This window comes from Pantherophis guttatus, chromosome 1 (assembly GCF_059756535.1).
Source record: "Pantherophis guttatus breed Tessera chromosome 1, ASM5975653v1, whole genome shotgun sequence".
Lineage (NCBI taxonomy): Eukaryota > Metazoa > Chordata > Lepidosauria > Squamata > Colubridae > Pantherophis > Pantherophis guttatus.
In genome coordinates, this window is record NC_142063.1 from 218,801,955 (window position 1) to 218,825,046 (window position 23,092).

Here is a 23,092-nt window from a genome sequence, read left to right on the forward strand (position 1 = left end):
ATTAAGATCAAAGGAGTGACTTTGAGATAAATAACTATAAAGCTGCAATATTCCACATAGCAATCTGAGAGTAAGCCCCTCTGAAATAAGGATACATAGCTTTGAGAAGATTAGACATTATACACGTTTCCCTTTTAAGGACCTAAAATTGCACACCTATAGTTACAATCCTAAATAAACTTTACTTCACTAAACAATAGGGAGCTTATGTTAGTATAAAGTAATACGAACAATGAATAAAGAAATTGTAAAAAATGGAACTTTGATGTTATATATGCTGATAGCAGCAAGAACACTCTAAGCACAAAAATGGAAAGATACTTTGATCCCCAGTGGACAAATAGCTGCAAAAGTTGATGGAGTTAGCAGAGATAACTAAACTGACTGCTTTGATTAAAGAAAAGAACACAATTTTATTTTTAGTTGAAAACCACTTTTAGACTTTGTTCTTGAGGCAGAAAAAATGAAACTTTGATTTGGGGTTTTGCTGATTAGATAAGTTTGTTGTTATAAAAATAGCTATTATTATATAATAGTAAAAAGCCGAGGTTGTATATTATTACCTTATTCTATGTACCAAAAAGAGTTGGAAGTCAATGCTTTTCTTTTTCTTTTCCTTTTCTCCTACACTTTTTCCTCTTCTCCTTTTCCACCCCTATTTCCCTATTTTTCATTTCTCTTTGTATTTCTGTATTTCATTATTTTGATAAAATGAAAAAATTAATGTAAATATCTTATATTCTTTTAATCTTAACACAAGCTATTGCAGAATTTTTAAAGAAGGAACACAAATAAAGAACAGGTTCAAAATGTATGTGTTTACAAACATGTCTTCAAGTGCTATTAAAATGCACTAAAATAGATTCTACTAAGAGTTATAAAAAGTATTTTCTTTTTTTTATTATTATTAAATCTTTTATTAGTTTTAAAAGTAAAACAAAAGTATTTTCATATATACTGAAGAGAAGTTAGCATGCTTAAGTGCAATAAAATTTGACCTCAAGTTTTAAGATCCCGTTTTGAATATAACTGTGAGAATTTTAACAGTGCACTTTTATTTTTTGATAGGTTTAACCAATGTAACATGTAATTTTACTCATTGTAATTAATTAAAAATATAATTGGACACCTAAATTCAAAAGCACAGACAAAAGTTCACTGCCAAGTGGAGCATTTTTAGGGAAATATTGAAAATAGCTTTTCAGAGGATAAACAGCAGTAGCACATACCAGTTCCTTCTTGCCACAAGACTCACTATTAAGGCATCCAAGGAGAACAGAAAATGATTACTCATAATGCCAGATCAGAGTTATTAAAAAAATAAAATAAAGCCAAGATGCTTGGCCTGCGTAAAGGCCAGAGGGAGAAAAGGCAGACAAAGTGTGTTCTGTGAATAAGAACAAAAGGTGACAGAATCATCAGGGCAGAACTATTAAAAGTACTACGATCCACAGAGTCAGCACTCTGGTGACTTTTACCTGAGCTGAAAAGGTGCCTGCTGGCGATGGTGGAGATGGCGGTTCCTGCCGATGGCTGTCTTCTTCCTCTGGTGAATCATCCAGGAGGACTTTACTGCTCTTGTTGAGCTTCCACATTATGAGTGGAGGCGGGAGGGAGAGGAAGAGGAAGGGGGAAGAGGAGGAGGTAAAAAGTGGACCGGTCCTTCTTATTTATGCCTGAGAAAGTTTGAGAAAGAACCAGGTGAAACGGCAATGACTTTGCTATTCAGCCACCAGCCTAGAGATATTAAGCTTTCTGGAGAAATAGCTAAAGGAAGCCAGGCAGGTCGATCCTAAAATGCGCGGCCAGACTTCCAGAAAAACCACTGTCGTTAGGGGAAGAAAAAAAAGGGGAAAGGCACGAGCGGGGGGGGGGGGGGGAGTGAAACGTGCAACCCCACTGCGCGCACAGAGACCTAGCGCCTTCTTTGCTGGATTTGTCGTACAGACCAGGTTTCCCTCACCCTCCGAGCATAATCCCAATTTGCTCTAAAGGACTCTCCCGAGGGCCAAATATATGGGTCCCGCTGACTCAGCCACGTCAAAAGGGGTGGGTGCAGTCTGTACGTGCTCAGAGACACCTTTGCCAGAGAAAAGGGGCGGGCGGGGAGACGATACAAAGTACGCGAAGCGGCAAAAGAGGGCAGTAAGCCTGACCTTAAGGCTCCGCGCTGGTGGGGGGGGCAGGTACTCTTCCCAAGGCCCCACACAGGCAACCCCCTCCCCGACCCCAATTTTCTCTGCAAAAGCGGAGACGGCGACGAGCCGTCACACTACCACCACCACCCGCCTCCAGAGACGCTCCACCCGGGGGGAGAAAAGTCGCTACTGTTGCCTCCCGCGCAGAGACGAAACAGAGGGAGAAGGCCCTGGTAGGGATGTCGGGCTGCCTCCCCGTCCACCGACCGCCGGGACCCTTCCCGCCCCCTCACCTGTGACCGTTCCGCCTCGTTGTCAGAGCCGCCACCGCAGCGTAGTAGAGCCTGCGAGCGGCCGCTGCCATGTTTGCGGCTGACTGGGCGATGGGAGGGAGCCGGAGCGAGGAAGAGCGCGAGCGGCAGCTGGGAGATTTGGGGCGGGGGGGGGGGGAAGCAGGGAGGGAGGGAGAGCGCGCGCAAGAGAACAGGGGCTTGTTACGTCGCCACAGCAACCTGGCAGCGCGCGCGGGCGCGCGTCCGGGGCACCAGCCTTAAAGGGGCGGGGGAGACAGAGGGAGGTGGGTGGGGGCGTCGAGATTTCCCCAAAGATCCCTCTGCCTGTGCCTTCCTCGTGCTCTCCGCATCGGTGGCGCAGAGGTGGGGTGTGTGTGTGTGGAATTCCTCGAAAACTCGTGACATAACTTAAATGCCTGCGGGGGCAAAAGTGGATCCGTCATCATCTTCCTCGGCCAATCTGCTCTCCAGTCCACCGACCAATTCAGACGAGAACTTTGCTTCGTTGTGGCGGGAATGAAATTTAGAAGTGCCGTAGCTCCTAATAGTCGAGCGCACAGAGAAAAGCCTCCTCCCTGTCTCCGTCCTCGGGGATACTTGGGGCCTCGCCTCCATTTAAACTGGGACTACGAAGGCACACCTCAGTATTTGGGGGTGGGGGTGCTTTGATAGAGAGGAGCCGCCTTGCCTTTCTTAAGGAAATACAAAAATGAGAGGGAGGGGTTGTACTTCAAGAGGCTGATGGAGGCTACTAGCGTCCAGTAAAACTCATGCCATAATTTGTAAAATTGTAAAATGCCACGAGATTTTTGTGTGGCTTTCCCATGGACTGAGAGCCAATTAATAATTAATTAATTAACAATTTAAGGCATTAGGTTAGAAACTGGGAAACAGGTCTCAGTCCTGCCTTGGGCTTAAAACTTAAAAGCTATTCAAGCAGCTTTGAGCTAGTCACTCACTCAGCCCTAGGAAGAAAGAAGTTCATGGCAAACCACCTCCGAAAATACTGCCAAGGAAACTAGACTGGTCTGGTCAGTTGCCAAACGTCAAGACTGACTTGAAGATACATGCATACATTTACTTTAATATAATTTATAAGAGGGTGAGGTACACAGAAATTAAATATGTGCATATATGTTAAGAGAAATTACACAACTGGAGTTAGTCATTGATAGACATGGGACATGTTTAGACCAAACTGGTCGTATTATGACCGTATTCTTTAAAGTTATATTTCCATTAAAATGTTTTAACAATTTTCAAGGATACAGATAGCATGGCAGAGATCATTTCCTGACCAGTAACTGATTCTACCTTATATTGCCTTCCCGATACCTTAGCTGAAGTGCTCGTCACTTTTTTAGATAGCATAATAATATACAAGCATGAAATTTGTTGATCTCTATTCTGTCTCTTTCTTCTGACTTGGTGCCTCATGATGTGGTTCTCATCTAGGAAAGCAGTTGGGCAGTGATCCCACATAAAAAATGAAAGGGTTGTTCAAGGAAGATATGGAAATTGCATATGAACAAATAATTCTTTGCATCGGTCTCTGCTACAGAAGATATAGGACAGACACTTGAGCCTACTGACATAGAGAAGGAATTGGAACCAGTAAAACACACTAAGGAAACAATAGAAGATATTGTAGGACATCATTACAAGCTCAGGTATCTGTTATATAACAGGTGGCATTCACTTGAGAATTGTTAACAGTGGGAAATGGGTGATTTAATGCGTGTGTGTACCTTAAACTAATAAAAATATACAGAAATATACAAAAATATAAAAGATGAATAAAGCCCATTACTCTCCAGATTAAAAGAGGAAATATAGGTAATCCTTGATTTATGATCACAATTGAACCCAAATTGTTTGTTGCTAAGCAAAACATATTTAGTAAAACTTAAGCTTTGCCCCATTTTACGACCTTTCTTGCCACAGTTGTTAAGTGAATCTTTGCAGTTGTTAGTACAATAATACAGTTATTATAATAACATAATTGTTGAATCAGGCTTCCCCATTGACTTTGCTTGTCAGAAGATCGAAAAAAGTGATCATATGACCCTGGCACACTACAACTGTCATAAATATGAATTAGTTGTCAAGCATCTGAATTCTGATCATGTGACCATGGAGATGCTGCAAGAGTCGTGTGAAAAACTGTCAAAAGTTACTTTTTTCAGTGTTGTAACTTCGAACAATCACTAAATGAATGGTTGTAAATTGAGGACTACCTGGTTTTCACAACATCCCCATCAGGGGTGGTATTCACTTACTTTCCCTACCGGTTCGCAAATGTGAGCACACACGTTCTTGGGAGCCAACTGGTAACTGGTTTGTTCCCAAAATAGCACAACAGTGTCATATGAGGCATTCATGACTATTTCAACCACTGCATTCTACCCAACTTAGCTTCAAAGTAGTTTTCAAATATAGCCCTATGTACAGTGCCCCATGTAGAATACATTGCAATAGTCTAAACACAATATGACTAAGACATGAGTGATTGAGCCTGCTGTTCTAGGAAAGGTCATGACTGTCACAGAAAACTGAGTTGTGCCATCGGAGGCTTTGCTAAGTGTCAAGCAGGAAATGAGACTCAAGAAAGATCCCCAGATTATGAACCAGATCAATGTGGATAGGTCTAATCCCATCCAGGAAATATTCCTAGAACCAGATGACTTCTTCACCCAAAGCCATGCCATGTTCCAGGGATTTAACCAAAACCTTTTCTTTCTTTTTTATTCAAGTTCTAAGTGCATCCAGACACCAATCACAACAGTGCCAGTTCACCAAGAAGTCCCTTTGGATCAGCAAGTAGGGAGAGACTGATAAGTGCAAATATATCCAAGGCTGCAGCTTCATTTTTGTTCCAGAAAGCAAATAAAGTTTCAGAAGGACTGCCCATCAGTGTCTCATAAAGTTCCCCAAGTAATTTCTTTAAGAAATCATATTTTTAAAAATAGTTTTATTGATTCTTTAAAGAAATAATGACAACATAAACTCTGAAAGAAAAAGGAAGAAAAGCATGTGCAAAGAAAGAGAGAAGAAGAAAAGAAAAAAATATTTAAAGAAATGATTTCCAATCTTCATCACAAGTACAAGCAAACTTAGTAATTCTTTACTCCCCTTCCTTTTATTTCTTACAGTCTAATTCATTCAGATGTCATAAAATTTGATCTCTCTTAAATTTCCTTTTTTCCGTTTCAAAGGCTTCTTCAAGTCTTCAGTAAACTTCTTTTATAAATTCAATAATTATACAGGTTGTTCTCTTGGTTTTAATTGGCATTTTCAGTTAAATTGTCATCTCTTATAATTTACATTAGTTTTTATTTTCCAGTATTTCAGTATTTTTATATATATATTCTAATAGTTCTGCATCAAGTGAAATTTGTTTCAGCTTTTTATCCCGTAGACCAGGGCTGTCAAACTCAAGGCCTGCGGGGTTGGATGCGTCACGCACTGGCCATGCCCACACCCGTCTTAGCGAAGGGGGGAAAAGTCCTGATATGTCATGTGGCGCCAATATGTAGAGTTTGATTGGCATGAAAACAACATATTGAATTATTGAACAAGATAATAATGAAAGATTATAATTCAACAAAACATGTATTATTATTAGAATTATATAACTTATCAAACATAACTAAGATGAACATTGTTTTATTTCTTTTAAAATGTGATTAGAAAGGGGATATCTTTTAAATATAACAGTGGCATAATTAAAAATTAGAAAGGGGAACAATGGGAGATTATAATTCAAAACAAAGCTGTATATTTCTATTAGAATTATATAAGTCTTAGACACAACAAATATGATTATTGGTATTTTATTTGTAGTAAAAGGAGTGATATTAACATGGAGATTGGCATAAAAATAATATATTGAAATGTTGAATAATTAAGGAAAGATTATAACTCAGCAAAATATGTGTATTATTATTAAAAGTTTATAAGATTGTTAATTGTATTAAATATGAAGAATATTGTTTTATTTGCACTAAAATTTAAGACACTCTGGTCCCATACTGTTCACACAATGTTATTTGTAGAAAAATAAAAAAAAATTTTTTTTAAAAGTCACGGCCCGGGGGCTGGATGCGTCACACGCTGGCCCCGGCCACACCCAGTTTAGTGAAGGGGAGAAAAGTCCCGATATGTCATGTGATGCTGTGATGACGTGAATTTGACACCCCTGTTGTAGACCTTATAAAGGTATATAAAGGTTATAAAGGTATTATTTCACGTTGTCTTTCACATTGTCATTTCTTCTTGAACAACTTTTGGAAATTATCCATAGAAGCAGAAATGTTACATTGCAGCTCCTATTTTCTGACCCTATTCTTCAAAGATCTGAAGTATTTAACATGTAATCCTATTTTATGTTATTTTGTCTGTAATGCTTACCAAATATAAAAGGCAAATCTTTTCCCCCTTTTCTGCCTGAAATCCTTAGTCCCCTCTAGTGTCCTATTTCTGAAATCACAAAAGCTCAAATTTCTCTTATAACTGAAGACAGACTAAACAATTTAGTTTCCACAAAGATACTATTTATTTATATACCAACCCCTAATATTCCATTTTTTTTCTGATTGTTTAATTTGTTTATAACTGTAACTCTTATATAGTTTTTTATTTCTGTTCTGTTTCAAAGTTGTTGACACAAATACAAACAATACTTTAAAAGCAAGAATATTTACCACAATTTAGGCATATAACAGAAAACAGAAATAGTAAATAATGCTTGCCTGAAAGGAGCCAAATACAGTTCAGGAAGCAATGCGTAGTCCAGAGATATTCCAAAAGTCACAAGATGCCAAACTGGGAAATCAGCCTGTTCAAGGGTCAAGAGTTAAAAACAAGAAGCAGGAACACAATTTGAAGAGCTGAACAGTTGTCTCCAACAAGCACAGGAGATACCTAAATCTGCCTGTAGTCAGATGGCTGCAATTATTCATGATTTGGCTTTGCTTTTGAGAACCCTCTTTGAAGAACATTGGTCTACTCACTTCTGTATGCTCCTAGACCTGAGGTTTGGGAATTGTGCCTTGTCATCTGATTGCTCCAGATGAACAGGAGATGCTTATGGCTGATCAGCCTCAATTGAATCTTGGCTTACTGATTCCTGAGGCTGACAATTCTGAAGCACAGGCTTAGCTGGAGCAACATTGTAAGATTCAAGATCAGGCTTTGAATTGTAGTTCACACCAATTTCAAATTCTACAAATTCTTAAGCTTGTAGGTTTTCTTTTATTCTGCAATGAAGATAAACTCACCATATGGTTTTGCAACTTTGTGATTCTGAAGATCTCTATTCACCTTCAGATAATTCAAAAATTTCCAAAAGTGATTAGAAAGTGGGATTAATGGATCCAATATCCTTAAAAGGGCTCTGCTGGCCTTGAGAGATTGCTGGTTTATCTTGGTCTTCCTGGTTTTCAAGCCTACAAAGAACCACTGTCCTGTGGTCCCCTTAGGAGTAGCAGCTATCTAGAATACTATGGTACAAAGTGGTGGGTTTCAATTTTTTTTACTACCGGTTCTGTGGGTGTGGCTTGGTGGGCATGGCTTGGTGGGCGTGGCAGGGGAAGGATAATGTAAAATCTCAATTTCCTCCTCAATCCAGGGGAAGGTTACTGCAAAATCCCCATTTCCTCGAGATCAGCTGGGATTTGAGAGGCAGAGAATAGATGGGGGCGGGGCCAGTCAGAATTTTTACTACCAGTTCTCCGAACTACTCAAAATTTCCACTACCGGTTCCCCAGAACTGGTCAAAACCTGCTGAAACCCACCTCTGTTGATCTTCCATCTTTTCCTCTTCTGGAGGGATTTCAAAGAAATGATTTATTCACTGGTCTTTTGGTCATGACTGTGACATCCTCTCTGCTCATTTGGAGATGTGTTAGTTCAGCGGTCTCCAACCTTTCCACCTTTGAGGACCAGCAGGGGATAGGGGATGATTCTGCATGAGTGGTTGGTGAATGCACAGGGGCAGCTCCATTTACACAAGTGGCAGGCAGATGTGCCCACCACTTTTTTTTTTTAATTTGATTTATATGCTGCCCTTCTCCGGAGACTCAGGGCAGCTTACAATGTGTTAAGCAATAGCCTTCATACTTTTGTATATTTATACAAAGTCAACTTATTGCCCCCACAAACTGGGTCCTTAATTTACCTACCTTAGAAAGGATGGAAGGCTGAATCAACCTTGAGCCTGGGGAGATTCGAACTTGCAGTAATTGCAGGCAGCTGAATGTTAATAACAGGCTATTAGTCTGTTGCGCCACCAAATGGAGCTATGTGTGCACTCTCACTCACCTGCTGCACATTTGGAGCTGCATGTGTGCGGATGCTCTCCTGCTGCTACCATATCCTGGTTCTGAATCGACCACAGCCCAGTAGTGGGCTGTAGCCTGGGGGTATATGGACGGAAGTAAGGATTGGATCCTCTCCCAAGGATCTATATGGGGAATGGTGCTTTTTAACTTGCTTCATAAATGATCTTGACTTAAAAAGTAGCAGTAAGTTGGCTACATTTGTGAAAGATGCTACATAGATGGGCAGTCATACAATTCCTTTAAATAAATAAACTGTGTGAGATGTGGCTCCATGTGCAGAAGTTCTATATGGTCTAAAGAGGGGTGGGGGTCTCCATCAGTATTTAGCTGATATATACAGAGGTTTCCCCATTGTATTATCAAAGTTCCAAATGTAAAGGGTGCTCCTGGTAGAAATTGACACTGATGTGATCAGTGCCACATTAGGAATAAATTTGTTCTGTCCTAGGCTTCCTGAGTAAACACCTCACAGACATTATTGTAGTTATTAGTAATAATGCCTGACTGAGGAACAAAAGAAAAAAAAAGACCTGTCATATCTGCAATTGGCTCATTGTAGCAACTGCTCAAACCCTTTTGCAAACACTTGCCAAAATATATGTACATTTTAGTGTGTATGTGTGTGTGTATTCAGAGCATTTATTTATTGGTGAGATGAGCTTTTGCATGCAATGTGAAGCAATTGAGAGAATTTTAATTGCTTCAGAGCCTACAGTAGCTTTTCCAAGCATTGAGGACAGGATGGTTTTCACATTGTTGGTCAGCTGGCAGGAAAGCACTGACTGTCTCATGACATTCACTTTTATTCTCTGCATTTCAAGGTTATCTTATTTGCTAATAATTGCCATAGGTAGATAGGGAGGTAAGTAGGTGGATAGATTCAGAAGTGCCTTACCATCGCCTTCTCCTTCCTAAGGCTGAGAAAGAGTAACTGACAAGGTCACTTAGCTGATTTTTTTCCCAAGGCAGGACTAAAATTCACAATCTCTCAGTCCACTATATCATCAATTGGTATTTACCCCCAATAACTGCTGAAGGGAATACTTTGAATCTAACCAGAGCAAATGCTCGGTGATATCTATTGTTAATTAAGGATCAGTAACAATCAGTTGGCTTGGGGATAAAGACAGCCTCCAAATTTTTTGTTACTGAGCTAATACCTTGTTGATATCTTGTGTGAAGGAGCCTCTCATTCAATATTCATTTTGCCTGATCATATCACATCCTTTTTATTGCTTTATTAGAGAAGCCATAGGCTGCCAGTTTTTCTCTGATGGATATTTTCCAGGTAGATTGGAAGTTACACTTGTTAACCAGGAATGTCAGACCTATTGGGTTAAATAGTAGTTTTAGCCAGTAATTGAAGATAACCATCTAGATCCTGGCTTCTACCTTTGTAATTCCTAGTTCTAATCTTAAAGCTGCATTAAATATGCATCTTGGGACCTGCATGATCATTCTTAGATACTTGGATTATACTCTCTGGACTGCAGTTCGGTTAACATAACAACCCAGTAGAATTCTACGTAGTTGTGCCATAACTTTTGCCTCAAATAGTTTAAGTTCAGCTGTAACATAATGTCAACCTCTAGAGCAGTGGTTCTCAACCTGTGGGTCGGGACCCCTTTGGGGGTCGAATGACCCTTTCACAGGGGTCGCCTAAGACCATCAGAAAACACATATTTTCAATGGTCTTAGGAATAATTTTATTGTTGGGGGTCACCACAACATGAGGAACTGTATTAAAGGGTCGCAGCATTAGGAAGGTTGAGAGCCACTGCTCTAGAGAAACCAAAGGATAATGGCTCTTCTTTGGGCATCCTATGATTTGTGGGTGAATGTGAGTCCCTGCATTCCATCCTGAGGAATGAAAGATAATTCCCAAGAAGCTAAAACATTTAACTCGCTCAGTATTATTGCCGTTAATATACTGATTATAAATTTTAGGTCTTTTGTTAAAGGTCAGAAGTTATGCTTTTTGGTAATTTATCATCAATTTTTCTTTTTCAGAATATTAAGCAAGCGGTCTAGGGGTTCTTTACATCCCTATCATAGGCACAGGCAGAATAAGCACGTTGTCATCATACAGGAGAACTGAAAGTCGTCTTTTGGTTCTGATGGGTGAAAATTGCTTTATTGAAGTTTGGGTAACTGAATTTATATACAAATTAAAACGTAATGGAGCAAGAATACAACCTTGTTTTATTATTATTTTTTGAATTTTTTTTTAGTTTTTATTTCTTATACACATAATGTTAATGTACATTCTCTTATACATAATTGATCATACATATACATATTTTTCTTAAAGAAAGCATAAAAATAAGGCATTTCAATTACATTCGGGGTTGCTCTTCTACCCTTTCTTTTCCCTTATTTCACAACAAACCTTCTTCTCCTTCTTCTTCCTTTCCCTTCTTTCCCTCCTCTCCTCTCCTACTTTCTCCCTCTTCCTCTCCTTCCTCTTTCCTACTTCCCCTTCCATTCCCCGACTCCTCCCTTCTTTTCCCCCTTTCTTACCTTCTCTCCTAGACCTGTCTCCTGTCCTTTCTTCCTCTTTCCCCTTTCTTAAATTTCTTTCTCTCCCTCTCCTCTTCTTACCCTCTACTTCTCTCTCCTTTCTTTCTCCTTTGTTGTGGAATATTTTCCTTGTTTGGTATTAGAGCAATTCCAATATTCTACTAATATATACTTTCTTTTCGATTTCTTTTCAATTTTACTCAATCTGTCACTTTTATCATCCTAATTGTACATTTATCCTTATAATCTTCTTTCTTCCCCCCCCCAGCTTTATTATTTCTGTTGTTATAATTAACTGCCCTTGGGGACTATATTTTACTTCAGATTGGTATTGCCGTAAAGTTTATATATTAATGAAAGTAATAATTTATCTATGTTGGTAGATATCAGCTGCTTCCGCGATAGTTCTCTTGATATGGAGCCAAATGCAGATTTGAAATTTACAAAACTGCATAAAGATAACTTTTGGATTCTTATATGTATTTCTCTGCTAGGTGTTATAGATTATTGCTTGGTCGATTTCAAATCTTCCTGGTCTAAAACCAGCCTTTTCTTCAGCTAGGATATTATCTTCAATCCAGTCATAGAACTTCTATTTAGGTGTTTAGCATAGATTTTGTTAATTATATTTTAAAAACTGCTTGAATGGTAGTTGACCAGAATTTTCTTTTGCCCTTTTTTATAGATTGGAATTATAATGGCTATACCCCAGTCTTCTAGGATATGAGTGGTGTTGCCAATAAAAGTGAAAAATGCGATAAGAATGGAGGTCCCACCAGTCGGTGTTATTTCTGAGAACTTCACTGGGAATAAAGTCATTATCTAAGGCTTTATTAGGCTTCAATTGCTCAATTAGTTATTTTATATATCTGTTGGATACAAATGGCCGGCATTGTAGCACTTCAAGAGTTATTATGCACTCCTGGGCAGGGTTAGCATCTATGCCAGCTTGTGGAGAGTATAGACACAGGAAAAGGCCTCCTGGGTAGAGATTGGAATTAGCATTCAATCCTTATGCTTGAGGTTGTGAACTATTATGCCACAATGTATGTGAATCACTCAACCTCATGGCTTCATAGAGCTGAGACAACCTTGCTGTGTTCACTGTTCTTTTTTATCTATGATTAAATGCTTCTACTGGCATTTGTTTTGCAAGAGAATCTGGAGGTTCATACCTAATTTTATTCCTGAATTAGTTGTAACTGTAGACAAGATCTATTTTTTACTTTAAGCAGTCTTTATAAAATCATAGTTTTGAGCTATGTATCCTAAGGGGTCTACTTTTGCTACTTGGTTAATTAGAACTCCCTTCAGTTTGATGGTATGCTTTTCAAGGTCCAGCAATTTATTACTCTTATTGCCATTGGTCTCATCAGTCATCATTTTACATGTAATTTATTGCATCACTTTGTTATCATAAAGGTAATAATTGGATAACAGCATAGTTTATCTTATCAGCCTATTTTAGTTTCCTGTTACATCTGTCATCTTCTAAGTCAGCTTGGTGGAATGTGTCAGTGTGTATGTAAAATACAAATAGTTTTAAGTGTAAAATTACTGGGGGGTAGTCACTTTCTAGCCTGCCCATTGTGACCTGCAATGAAATTAACAAATCAACCATATTATTTGAGATGATGATATAATCTAGCCCACCCCTTAGATATGAAAATCAACTGGGTGACCTTGGGCCATTCACTCTCTCTCAGCCCTATTCACCTCATAGGGTTACTGTTGTGGGGAAAATAGGAGGAGGAAGGTGTGTTGGATATATACGCTGCCTTGGGTTATTTGTAAAAATAATAAAAGTGGGATACAAAAACAAACAATAAACAAATAAAATAATCTGTAGTGCTCATTTCACTCCCCCCCACCCATATGTATATTTTCCTAGACAGTCATTCAACATTGCCATATTTAGGATATTCAGATTTAAACAGTAAGTTAAATGAACTAGACAGTAGCCAATATATTGACTTTAAATAGATGCTGCAGCAGGTATCACAGGGGTCAGGATAGCATCAACAGTAATGTATATATGGCATTAAAATCCCATCTAATTAGTACATATGCAGTAAAGAAAATTAACATTACATCTCCAAGGCAGTTTTTCAATTTGTCATTGTTACCTTTATATGAACATTTGGACAATTGAGGTTGATGATAAATGTAAATTACTAAGACTCTGTGATGCCCAGTGTGATACCGATGACCATTCCCAGGGGTTGGATGGCAACAAATAAAGAGATAGATACTGTGATATCTAAACCATCTCTGGCTCTCCCTCCCTTTTGACTCATTAGTTCACTCAAGATGCAAAAAGTTAAGTTTCAAAATCTATGAAATCAGAATCAGTTCTCTTATTAGGCCAACTTGTTGTGTTTCAGGAAACAAGGGAGAGAACATGCATTCAGGCAGAATGTCATTCTAATGGCTGTGAGAAGGCCTTGGAACTTTCTTGATAATCCTGGTCATTGGTTATTATTTGTGTTCCTGGAAGTGACATAATTGGGGCACCACAGGTTAGCTTTAAATTGCTAAACGAGGCACTTCGAAGTAGAGAAAAATTCCATGTGGAGGTTAAATTACTCTTCACTGTAGCTTATTACTCAGGAATTAGAGAAACACAAAGTCAGCATTTAACTTCATTCTAAATTAAATCTTTACATTGTTAATCTTTTAATTCAAATATTAACCTTTGTGATTCAGCACTTCTGGTGCTTTTCCAAGAGGAACAGCTTGCCTTCAGAAGTTGTAGGTACTTCATCATTGGTGGTTTTTAAGAAGAGACTGGCAGAGACTTGTCTCAAACGAACCTACGGCACGTGTGCCTCAGGTGGCACGTGAAACCATATCTGTGGGCACGCGAGCTTTGCCCTAGCTCAGCTCCAGTGCGCTTGCGCGCACCAGCCAGCTGATTTTCTAGCCTTCCGGGCCCACTGGGAGTCAGGAAATGGGCTGTTTCCAGCCTCTGGAGGGCCTCCGGCAGGGTGGGGAAGGCTGTTTCACCCTTCCCAGGATCCAAGAAAGCCTGGGGAGCTTGGGGAGGGTGAAAAACAGGCCTACTGGGCCCACTATGCCATTGTGCGCCAAAAGTGGGGGGAGTGCAGGGGGGGTCGTGCGTGCATTGTGTGCCAAAAGTGGGGGGAGTGCAGGGGGGTCATGCATGCATGCATGGGGGGTGCATTGAATTATGGGTGTGGGCACATGCGTGCGTGACCCCTGCACTTCCCTCACTTTTGGCATGCGACGGTCAAAAGTTTAGTCATCACTGGTATAAGGTGTCCTGCTTGAGTAGGGGGTTGGAGTGGAAGACCTCAAAGATCCCTTCCAGCTCTATTCTGATTGAAGTTGAAGCTTTGTGTTTCAGAACTTAGTTTTAGGACTTCTCTCATTCCACCATCTCCATCATATTCCCCTACTGAATATTAATCCTGTAAACTTCAAATGTCCAGCATTCCTTTACATGGTCAAAACTGTTTCACTGGTGCTAAAATAATAGTTTTATATCTGCTTATCGTTTCCTGTAAACTTATGCATTCTTTTTCCCTGTGTGTAAATATTTTGCCTTGGGAAATGCTTTTTGTTGTCTTGGATATAACATACCTCTGGAGTGATGGCAAAATATAAGTAGCAGGATGTTTCCTCTCTGATGAATATCAGTGCTTCAGGCTGAGGAGATTCACGAGAGGTAAACATTTAAGGCAAGGTTGTTTTATTATCTTTCTACAAAGGATGAATGCAATTGAATGTTTGCCACTATTTTTCTTTGCTGGAGAAGCTAACAGCCCACTCCAGTTTTCTTACTTTTTTCATTATTAAAGGAAATAATAAATCTTAGGCATCACTCCAGTGGTGAAAGCAAAAACTCCTGCCAATTTTTTTCACTACCTTTGACAAGAACCATATACTTTCATCACAAAAGATGGCTGAGACACCTTCCCAATTCACAACCTTCATGACTAACAATAGAAAAATAATAAAATTTGCTTGACACATACGCAGTGCAACAACTACCAAATGCTCTGTGCAAGAGTTTCATTTTGACCAGTCTTCTAAAAACTATCAGGGCAGGATCTGTCTGCCTTTCTGGGGATAAGGACAGAGAAATAGAGCATTGATTAAAAGAAACTATTGTTTTGTTGCTCCCTTCTTCACTGTATTTCAGCAGGGCTGGGGATGATGAATGAAGAACACATTGGATGGATTGATTCTTCTTGAGGTAGGCAATCCTGCTGATATCTGGATGTCAAGCCTTGCATGGCACGGAATTGAAGTTGTTCAGCATCAACAGCTGAACACCAAATCCAGCTCTCAATCAAGTCTGGAAGGCATCTGCTTTTTAACAAAGTAAGCAGTGTAAGAACAGGATCTCTAAACTGGTCTGACCTTTTAGACTCAAATTTATAGCCTATTGCAACAAAAAAGTAGCTCCCTGGTAACTATTGTGGGGCTTGAAGGCTCAGCAGTTAAAAACACTGAATTTGTCAGGTGGAGAGCTTACAGTCCAGGTTACAGACCTGGGCTCTGTACAACTTTGATACCCATGGTGTAGAATAGATGCCCAGTTCTATCAAGTTTAACCAAATTTTTGCCTTTTAGTAGTATTTCACAACTACTAAATGTTGTGAAACACTACTAAAGATATCTCAATGCACATTGTTGAGTTCAATCAGCAGTTCTTTTAGTCAAGCGTCTATTTTCAATCTTCAAATGTTGAACATTTCTATGTCCAAAGTCCAAAGTCAGCCTGATTTAGCCCAGTGATTCTTAGCACCCTCTGCCTTTCAGCAGGTCTTCCCACTGCTGTGGCTAGTTGCCTTAGGACCTCGGGGGAATGAGGGCCATTTTTGGGTTGTATTGACATGTTGAAAGAATAGACTATAATCTGTCACATTAGTCCATTGCAGGTTGGCAGATACGATCGATGTTAGTCTGGTCTATTCATCATGGCCTGTTTGATTTGGGTGACCCTTCTGGACATGTACATGTCCAACAACCTAATCCACAAATTCATTTAACCACATAACCCCCTTCACCTCATTAAGACCCTGATCATAGAAGGAGATTCAGGAGCGTATTTGATAGAGAATATTCATGATACAGGTGGTCATCATGTTAGGACTGTCAGGGTTCCAAGTAACATCCCCAACGAAAGAAGACTCCAAGGCTAGAAATTCCAGGCCAGACACCCTGTTGGCATTCCGCTTCGGCAGCCTCCGCTGCCTTCATCACAGTTCAGAAGGGGAGTAGATGGTTTTGACGTGAACCATCGAACCAGTCTCAGTGGTTCCCTCTGTGGTCACCATTCTCTCCTCCATCTTCCCTGAGTCTTTATGCTGCCCGGTGTCAGATTGGCGCTAAGGGCTCTCCCAGAGCTCAGGGAGCTGTTTGAGGTTTTAATGGAGATTTGGGTTAATGTCAGGGTTCCAAGTAACACCCCCAATGAAAGAAGACTCCGAGGCTAGAAATTCCTCAAAGTTCCACTTTATTAGAGATGTCATATTGGCACATCTGGGAAAACCTGAATCTGAAAGCTTCCGGGCTTTCCCCACCCAAAAGAAAGTCGAAGTCCTTTTCCCTGCACTCACATGTCTATCACATGGTCCAATCAATCCACCATCCCAACTGGAGATACCTCTCAGTCACGCAACTCCAATTGCAAGCTGAACGTCCTTGATGTCCAGGGAAAAGAATGTTGTTATGGCTAGATATCTCTACAATTCCATGCAATTCCCCCTCCCAATTTCCCACAGCACCAAGTGTGGCAGCCCTGAAGATCCAAAGAAAACTTCTCCAGGGCTGACAATGACATCAACTGGGACCAAATTGGGTCTGATTGTCATTGATATTGTTAAGTGAAGAGGTATAATGTGCAATGTCACAGGACTGCATTTCTTAGCCACAGCAATCCAGCCAGTTCTGGTTGTCCCTGATTGGGTAAAGCAAGAAGTGGACGGAGTCCAAAAAAAGGATTGCAGGTATTTTGGAAGTTGAAATATTCACTGAAATATATTAAAAACAAGTAGGTTAGAACAGAATCATATTAATTCAATCCTATATTTGAAGACTCTATTTGAAGAGAAACTATATGTTATTTTTTTTCAAAAAAAACCTTAACACATTAAATTATTTATCAAATAGCATTTTTGTCCAATCAAAACTAGCCACATTGAAATGGACAATATTTGAAGCTGATGAATAACATTTTGGCGGAATCTAGCAGTTAGAATATTAGTAAGATTTTTCATCACATTTGCTTTTGGAACAATTCAGCCAAGCATATCAAGACAAGCAATCTAAATTCTATTTCTAATACATGAGAGAATGCATTTTGTCTAAAATCTCTTATTTCAAGGCTGAATGATATAGCTTAATTATGGGACATCTGTGGCTCTTCTGGTATGGGATTCTGCAAAATTTGAAAATCTCAGATTTTCTTGAAAAATTTCTAATTTTTTTCTTTTTTTTCATGACATTTATATGAATTTCCTATGAAACAATGTCCTCTCAGTATGATAATTTCACTTTTTATATGTGAAATTATATTTTACATAATTTTACATTTGTCCAAGAAACATGGCATTTCATCTTTGACAATATCATATTCGGTTAAATGTTTTTGAAAAAGTATACCTGGGAAGTCCTGGGAATAACCTTGGAATTGGTTCAAAAGGTATCTTCACGCTTTGTTGCATTTTGATGATGGATGATTTCACTGTGGTAGCAAATATATATATAACAAAATGTAAGCTAACCATGAATTGCTCTCACTATCTGGATTTAGATCTCTTTTGCAAAGGCCATTATCTTTGTTTTCTTATAATTTATGTCCAGTTTATTGTAATTACGGTACTGGAGAAGGGCTCGCAAGGCTCTTTTAAGACCTACTGGTGTCCTGGAGAGGATCAGAGTGTCATCTGCATAAGAGCAGGAGGGCGATGCTTTGGTTACCTACTTGGGTGTGTGTGTGTGATTTGGTTTGTTTAGCCATTTTACCATGTCATTTATATAAAATTGATGAAGATATTGAGGAGCCTAAGACAGAACCTTGAGGTACCTCACTGCATGCTTCCATCCAGATAGATGTAGTTTCACTGAGGCCTTACCTGCTGAGTGTGGTTGGTCGGCCAAACCATCTGGTGGTGGTACTGTCTATCCCATACTATTCTAGCTTAGAAAGACTTAGGCTGTGGTCTACTTTGTCGAATGCCTTACTGAATTCTACATATGCTACATCCACAGCATTATTCCACTAATTAAGTTACTAATACAATCCCATGTCCTTATTTATATAACATACTTCTATTTTCCTTGGTCTTTTTCCAGTTGGCTGTTTCTCACTTGGAAGGTCTTCTTCCTCTTAGGCAGGCCCTGGCAAAAAATAACAAAATAACTAGTACTTGTAAAGCTAAACTGAAGAAGAAATACATCCCTTTCATTTTTAAAGTGAAAATAATTAAAATGTTCTTAAGTTAAAATTATACACACTTCCTTTACTTTGAAGGAGTTTTTCATTCAAGTACTTGTTTTGGTGCAAGGCTTGCAACTTCACTTGCCAATAACTCATTTTCGTCTTCCAGCTAAAATGCAGAAATTACAAGAAACATTCAGCAATCATAGAATACAAATAATCAAACAAAAAGAGAAAATTAAAACAGGATTGTAAGGGAAGTGAATTACTTACATCTATCATAGCATTTTTCTTAGCCATCTTCTCCTGGTGTTTTCTTCTTGTTTCTTTTGTGTCCTTTTGTTCTGTATTTTATAGAAAAAAACTTCTGCTATTACACAATATTCATAAAAGACATTACATATTAAGGCACGAATGACACACCAAATTAAGACTGGTCATTACAAATGGCCCTGTCCATTTAAAATGCAATTTTGAGGTGTGTTATTAGTGCAGAGAAACAGATCTTTTTGCACCTGTTTCGCATTAGCTCAAAAAGAGTTCAGAGCATCTACCAAAAACAGTAGTTTTGAAAGAAGGTTTTTTTCCCTCTGGGGTGCAGAGGAAGGACTGCCCTTCTATCCCCACTCCTACTACAGGTACCCACACAAACAATATGTTTCATTGCTCACCTTTGTCTCTGATGTTTCTTGTAGCTCTGGAGACAGTACTGCCAAAAAAAGACATTATGAACATTGAGGGCAAACCAACTGGATGAAGGTAATGTAATTATCATAGTTTTCAAAATGATTTATATACTGTAGGCCTTCTCAAACCAAAATATTGATATTTGTAGTTGGGACAAAGTATGATAAATTTAGATTTTTAGCATTTTAGATTTTAGATTAGATTTTAGATTTTAGCAGCAATCCTCAAACATGCTGATCACAAATGAAGCTGCTGACAATTATTATTTTGCTCTATTTGTAAAAGTCTGTCAGGAATAAACATTTTATCCTTTAACTCTAAATAAATTTTTAAAAACAATATTAATTTTGCATATAATCCATATAATCCTTCTAAGAAATTATTTTATCTCAAAACTGGGATCTGGAAGGAACTATATTAAAATTTGATTTGAATTCTTAATACAAATTAGAAATATTTCTGCTTTAAAATAATCATAGTTTTTGGGGCAGAGGAGGCACAAATGATGATGTAAATAAATGGATTGTTTGTCATGGGTGCAGGTGTATGGTGGAGGGGACAGCATACCCTCCACAATATTGTTTTTACCTCTACAGCCAAAAACAGTAGGAAGGGGGGCTCTTTCCCCTCTCTCACTAATTTGAGCCATCCACCTGGTGAATTGAAAAAAGGGTGAACCTTCTCCAGTGCTATCTGTCACGTTACGTCTTTGAATCCTAAATCCTAGATTCAGACATGTAAATTGACAAGTAAATGAATAAAACCGAAGATCTCTTACCTCAAAGAGAGCTTTCCCTGCATAATAGAGGAAAGTCTCCATGATGGAGCTAAACTAAACCCTAAGAAATTCACATGCATGGCAGGTGCTAGCATGGCCAGTGATTTTTGTTCCTTCCCAATTGCACTGAACAACATGAATGAATAACACCAGTTCAATTGGGAAGGAACAAAAATCATTGGCCATGCTAGCACCCACCATGAATTTATACACTGCAAAAAGATTTGGACCTCTCAACTCAACCAGGTTAAAGCAATAGATGCAATCTACATACACTTCTGCAAAGCTTTGATTCAGTGGTACATGACAAACTTCTGTTAAAACTAAGTTCTTATGGCATTTCTGGATCTTTGCACAAGTGGATAGCTACATTCCTATCAAACAGCCAACAAGTAGTTAAAATTGGAAACACTATATCAAACCCTGCACCAGTTAACAGTGGTGTTCCCCAAGGCAGCGTTCTAGGACCAACACTCTTTCTGCTCTATATAAATGACCTTTGTGATCATATTACAAGCAGCTGCATCCTCTTTGCCGATGATGTAAAACTATTTTACACCACAGATAATTCTACTACCCTATAAAATGATCTAGATTATGTATCTGAATGGTCAAAAAATTGGCAACTCCAAATTTCTGCTAACAAATACTCAGTCCTGCACATTGACAATAAAAATCAACATCAAGTACAAGCTGGGCAGAAACGATCTAAAAGATGACCCACATTCTGTCAAGGACCTAGGAGTACTCATTTCAAAAGATCTAAGCCCCAGAGCTCACTGTAACATTGCTAAAAAGGCACTAAGAGTTGTCAACCTTATTTTATGAAGTTTTCTCTCTGGTAATGCTATACTTCTAACTAGGGCATACAAAACCTTTGCCAGACCTATCCTTGAATACTACTCACCTGCCTAGAACCCACACTGTATTTCAGACATTAATACATTAGAGAGGGTCCAGAGGTATTTTACAAGAAAAGTACTCCACTCCTCTGCTCGCAATAAAATTCCTTATACCACCAGGCTTGAAATTTTAGGCCTGGATAACCTTGAACTACACCATCTACATTCCGACCTAAACTTAGTACACAAGATTATCTACCATAATGTCCTACCTGTCAATGACTACTTTAACTTCAACTGCAATAATATAAGGGCTATCAATAGATACAAATTAAATGTAATCTGCTCTAATCTTGATTGCAGAAAATATGACTTCAGCAATAGAGTAGTAAATGTCTGGAACACTCTACCTGATCCTGTTGTTAGTTTCTCTAACCCACATACCTTTTGCCTTAAACTATCTACCATGGACTTTACACGTTTTTTAAGAGGTTCCTAAGGGGGCATGCATAAGTGCACCAGTGTGCCTATCATCCCTGTCCTACTGTCCCCATTTACAGTATATGTACTCATTTTATGTGTTTATGGTTATGTTTTGCCTATTTATATCCATTTATTTGTGCCAATTTTCATGTGTCCATGTCTATGTCTATACTGATACTTGTTCCCTTGTACTTGTTGACAAATAAATAAATAAATACATACATACATAAATTTGTTAAGGCCTAGTATTCTACAAAAGGAGCAATTAACAAACATATTGACCTACATCCAGCATGTGACTATATAAGAAACCAGACCATTCGAACTACCAATCAACAAAAGAACCAATCAGCTGCTCAGAATTTAAATATAGTTCCAAACGAACAACCAACCGAACGACCAACTGATCCAACTGCCACACAAGGCATTTATAAGCTAAGGAGAATAGGACAAGACAATCCTGCTGCTGATGTTACCTAGTCTGGTAACAAAACATTCAGAAACTAAATTGAAATGAGCTTGGAGAGCAAACCACTGACAAAATCCTTTGATTCCTATTTTACTTCATTATCAAATGTTAATATAGTTCCTTCCAGATCCCATTACTTATGTCACAATATCTGTTGTGTTACCTCTTTGAATCCTAAATCCTAGAGTCAGACATGTAAGTTGACAAGTAAATAAATAAAACTGAAGATATTTTACATCAAAGAAGGCTTTCCCTGCATAATAAAGGGAAGTCTCCATGATGGCACTAAACTGAACCCTAACTAAACTAAACTAAACCCTAACAAATTCACATGGATGGCAGGTGCTAGCATGGCCAGTGATTTTTGTTCCTTCCTAATTGAACATGAACGAACACCACCAGATTGATTGGGAAGGAACAAAAATCATTGGCCATACTAGCACCTGCCATGAATTTGTTGAGGCCTAGTATTCTACCAAAGGAGCAATTAACAAACATATTGACTTACATAAAGGCATATGAAAATATAAGAAACCAGACCATTCGAACAACCAATCAACAAAAGAACCAATCAGCTGCTCAGAATTTAAATATAGTTCTAAACGAACAACCAACCAAACGACCAACTGATCCAACTGCCACACATGGTATTTATAAGCTAAGAAGAATAGGACAAGACAGTCCTGCTGCTGATGTTACCTAGTCTAGTAACAAAACATTCAGAAACTAAACTGAAATGAGCTTGGAGAGCAAACCACTGACAAAATCTGATTTCTATTTTACTTCATTATCAAATGTTAATATAGTTCCTTCCAGATCTCATTACTTATGTCATATTAACTGTTGTTTTACCTCTTTGAATCCTAAATCCTAGAGTCAGACATGCAAGCTGACAAGTAAATAAATAAAACTAAAGATCCTTTACCTCAAAGAGGACTTTTCGTGCATAATAAAGGAAAGTTTCCATGATGGAGTTAAACTAAACCCTAAGTGAGCTAAACTACACTAATCCTAACTAAATAAACAAATATATTAAATATGATATGATAAATACATAAATAGTGTGATAAATAAACAAACAGGTATGATATTAAGCAAACAAATGAATAAACAAACTAATACTGTAAAGT

At 38.6% G+C, this 23,092-nt stretch overlaps 1 protein-coding gene and 4 long non-coding RNA genes across 9 annotated transcripts in view; 3 read left to right on the top strand and 2 right to left on the bottom strand.

Annotated features, from left to right (window-relative positions):
* The window catches only part of TDRP (testis development related protein), a 35,384-nt gene extending 32,686 nt beyond the window's left edge, over positions 1-2,698 (bottom strand). Inside the window, exons 1-2 of one of the 2 annotated variants that reach the window (XM_034436775.2) lie at positions 2,432-2,698; positions 1,479-1,676 (exon numbers count right to left, since the gene is read on the bottom strand). In XM_034436775.2, the coding sequence (XP_034292666.1) occupies positions 1,479-1,595 (117 nt within the window). In that variant the 5' untranslated portion in view covers positions 1,596-1,676; positions 2,432-2,698. The remainder of the gene's footprint in view (positions 1-1,478; positions 1,677-2,431) is intronic. The other variant, XM_034436776.2, reaches the window with a different exon arrangement.
* Positions 2,172-5,694, top strand: LOC117676939 (uncharacterized). Of its 2 annotated transcripts, none has more exons than XR_015731331.1 (3): positions 2,172-2,371; positions 3,887-4,101; positions 5,185-5,694. It is a non-coding gene; the product is annotated as an uncharacterized LOC117676939 (long non-coding RNA). The 2 variants fall into 2 exon arrangements; XR_004594576.3 differs by lacking the exon at positions 2,172-2,371 and adding an exon at positions 2,736-2,794.
* Positions 5,695-10,815: 5,121 nt separating this feature from the next.
* On the top strand, positions 10,816-12,123 carry LOC132711121 (uncharacterized). The gene is made up of 2 exons (XR_009621927.1): positions 10,816-10,919; positions 11,978-12,123. It is a non-coding gene; the product is annotated as an uncharacterized LOC132711121 (long non-coding RNA).
* A 3,410-nt stretch (positions 12,124-15,533) lies between these two features.
* The window catches only part of LOC117676940 (uncharacterized), a 28,749-nt gene continuing 21,190 nt past the window's right edge, over positions 15,534-23,092 (top strand). The window contains exons 1-2 of the long non-coding RNA XR_004594577.3: positions 15,534-15,639; positions 19,399-19,462. This is a non-coding gene — a long non-coding RNA (uncharacterized LOC117676940). The remainder of the gene's footprint in view (positions 15,640-19,398; positions 19,463-23,092) is intronic.
* The window catches only part of LOC132711119 (uncharacterized), a 58,740-nt gene continuing 52,408 nt past the window's right edge, over positions 16,761-23,092 (bottom strand). For all 3 annotated transcript variants that reach the window (XR_015731330.1, XR_015731329.1, XR_009621925.2), the window contains 6 exons: positions 19,375-19,412; positions 18,977-19,047; positions 18,781-18,872; positions 18,593-18,663; positions 17,926-18,007; positions 16,761-17,294 (listed from right to left, as the gene is read on the bottom strand). This is a non-coding gene — a long non-coding RNA (uncharacterized LOC132711119). The remainder of the gene's footprint in view (positions 17,295-17,925; positions 18,008-18,592; positions 18,664-18,780; positions 18,873-18,976; positions 19,048-19,374; positions 19,413-23,092) is intronic.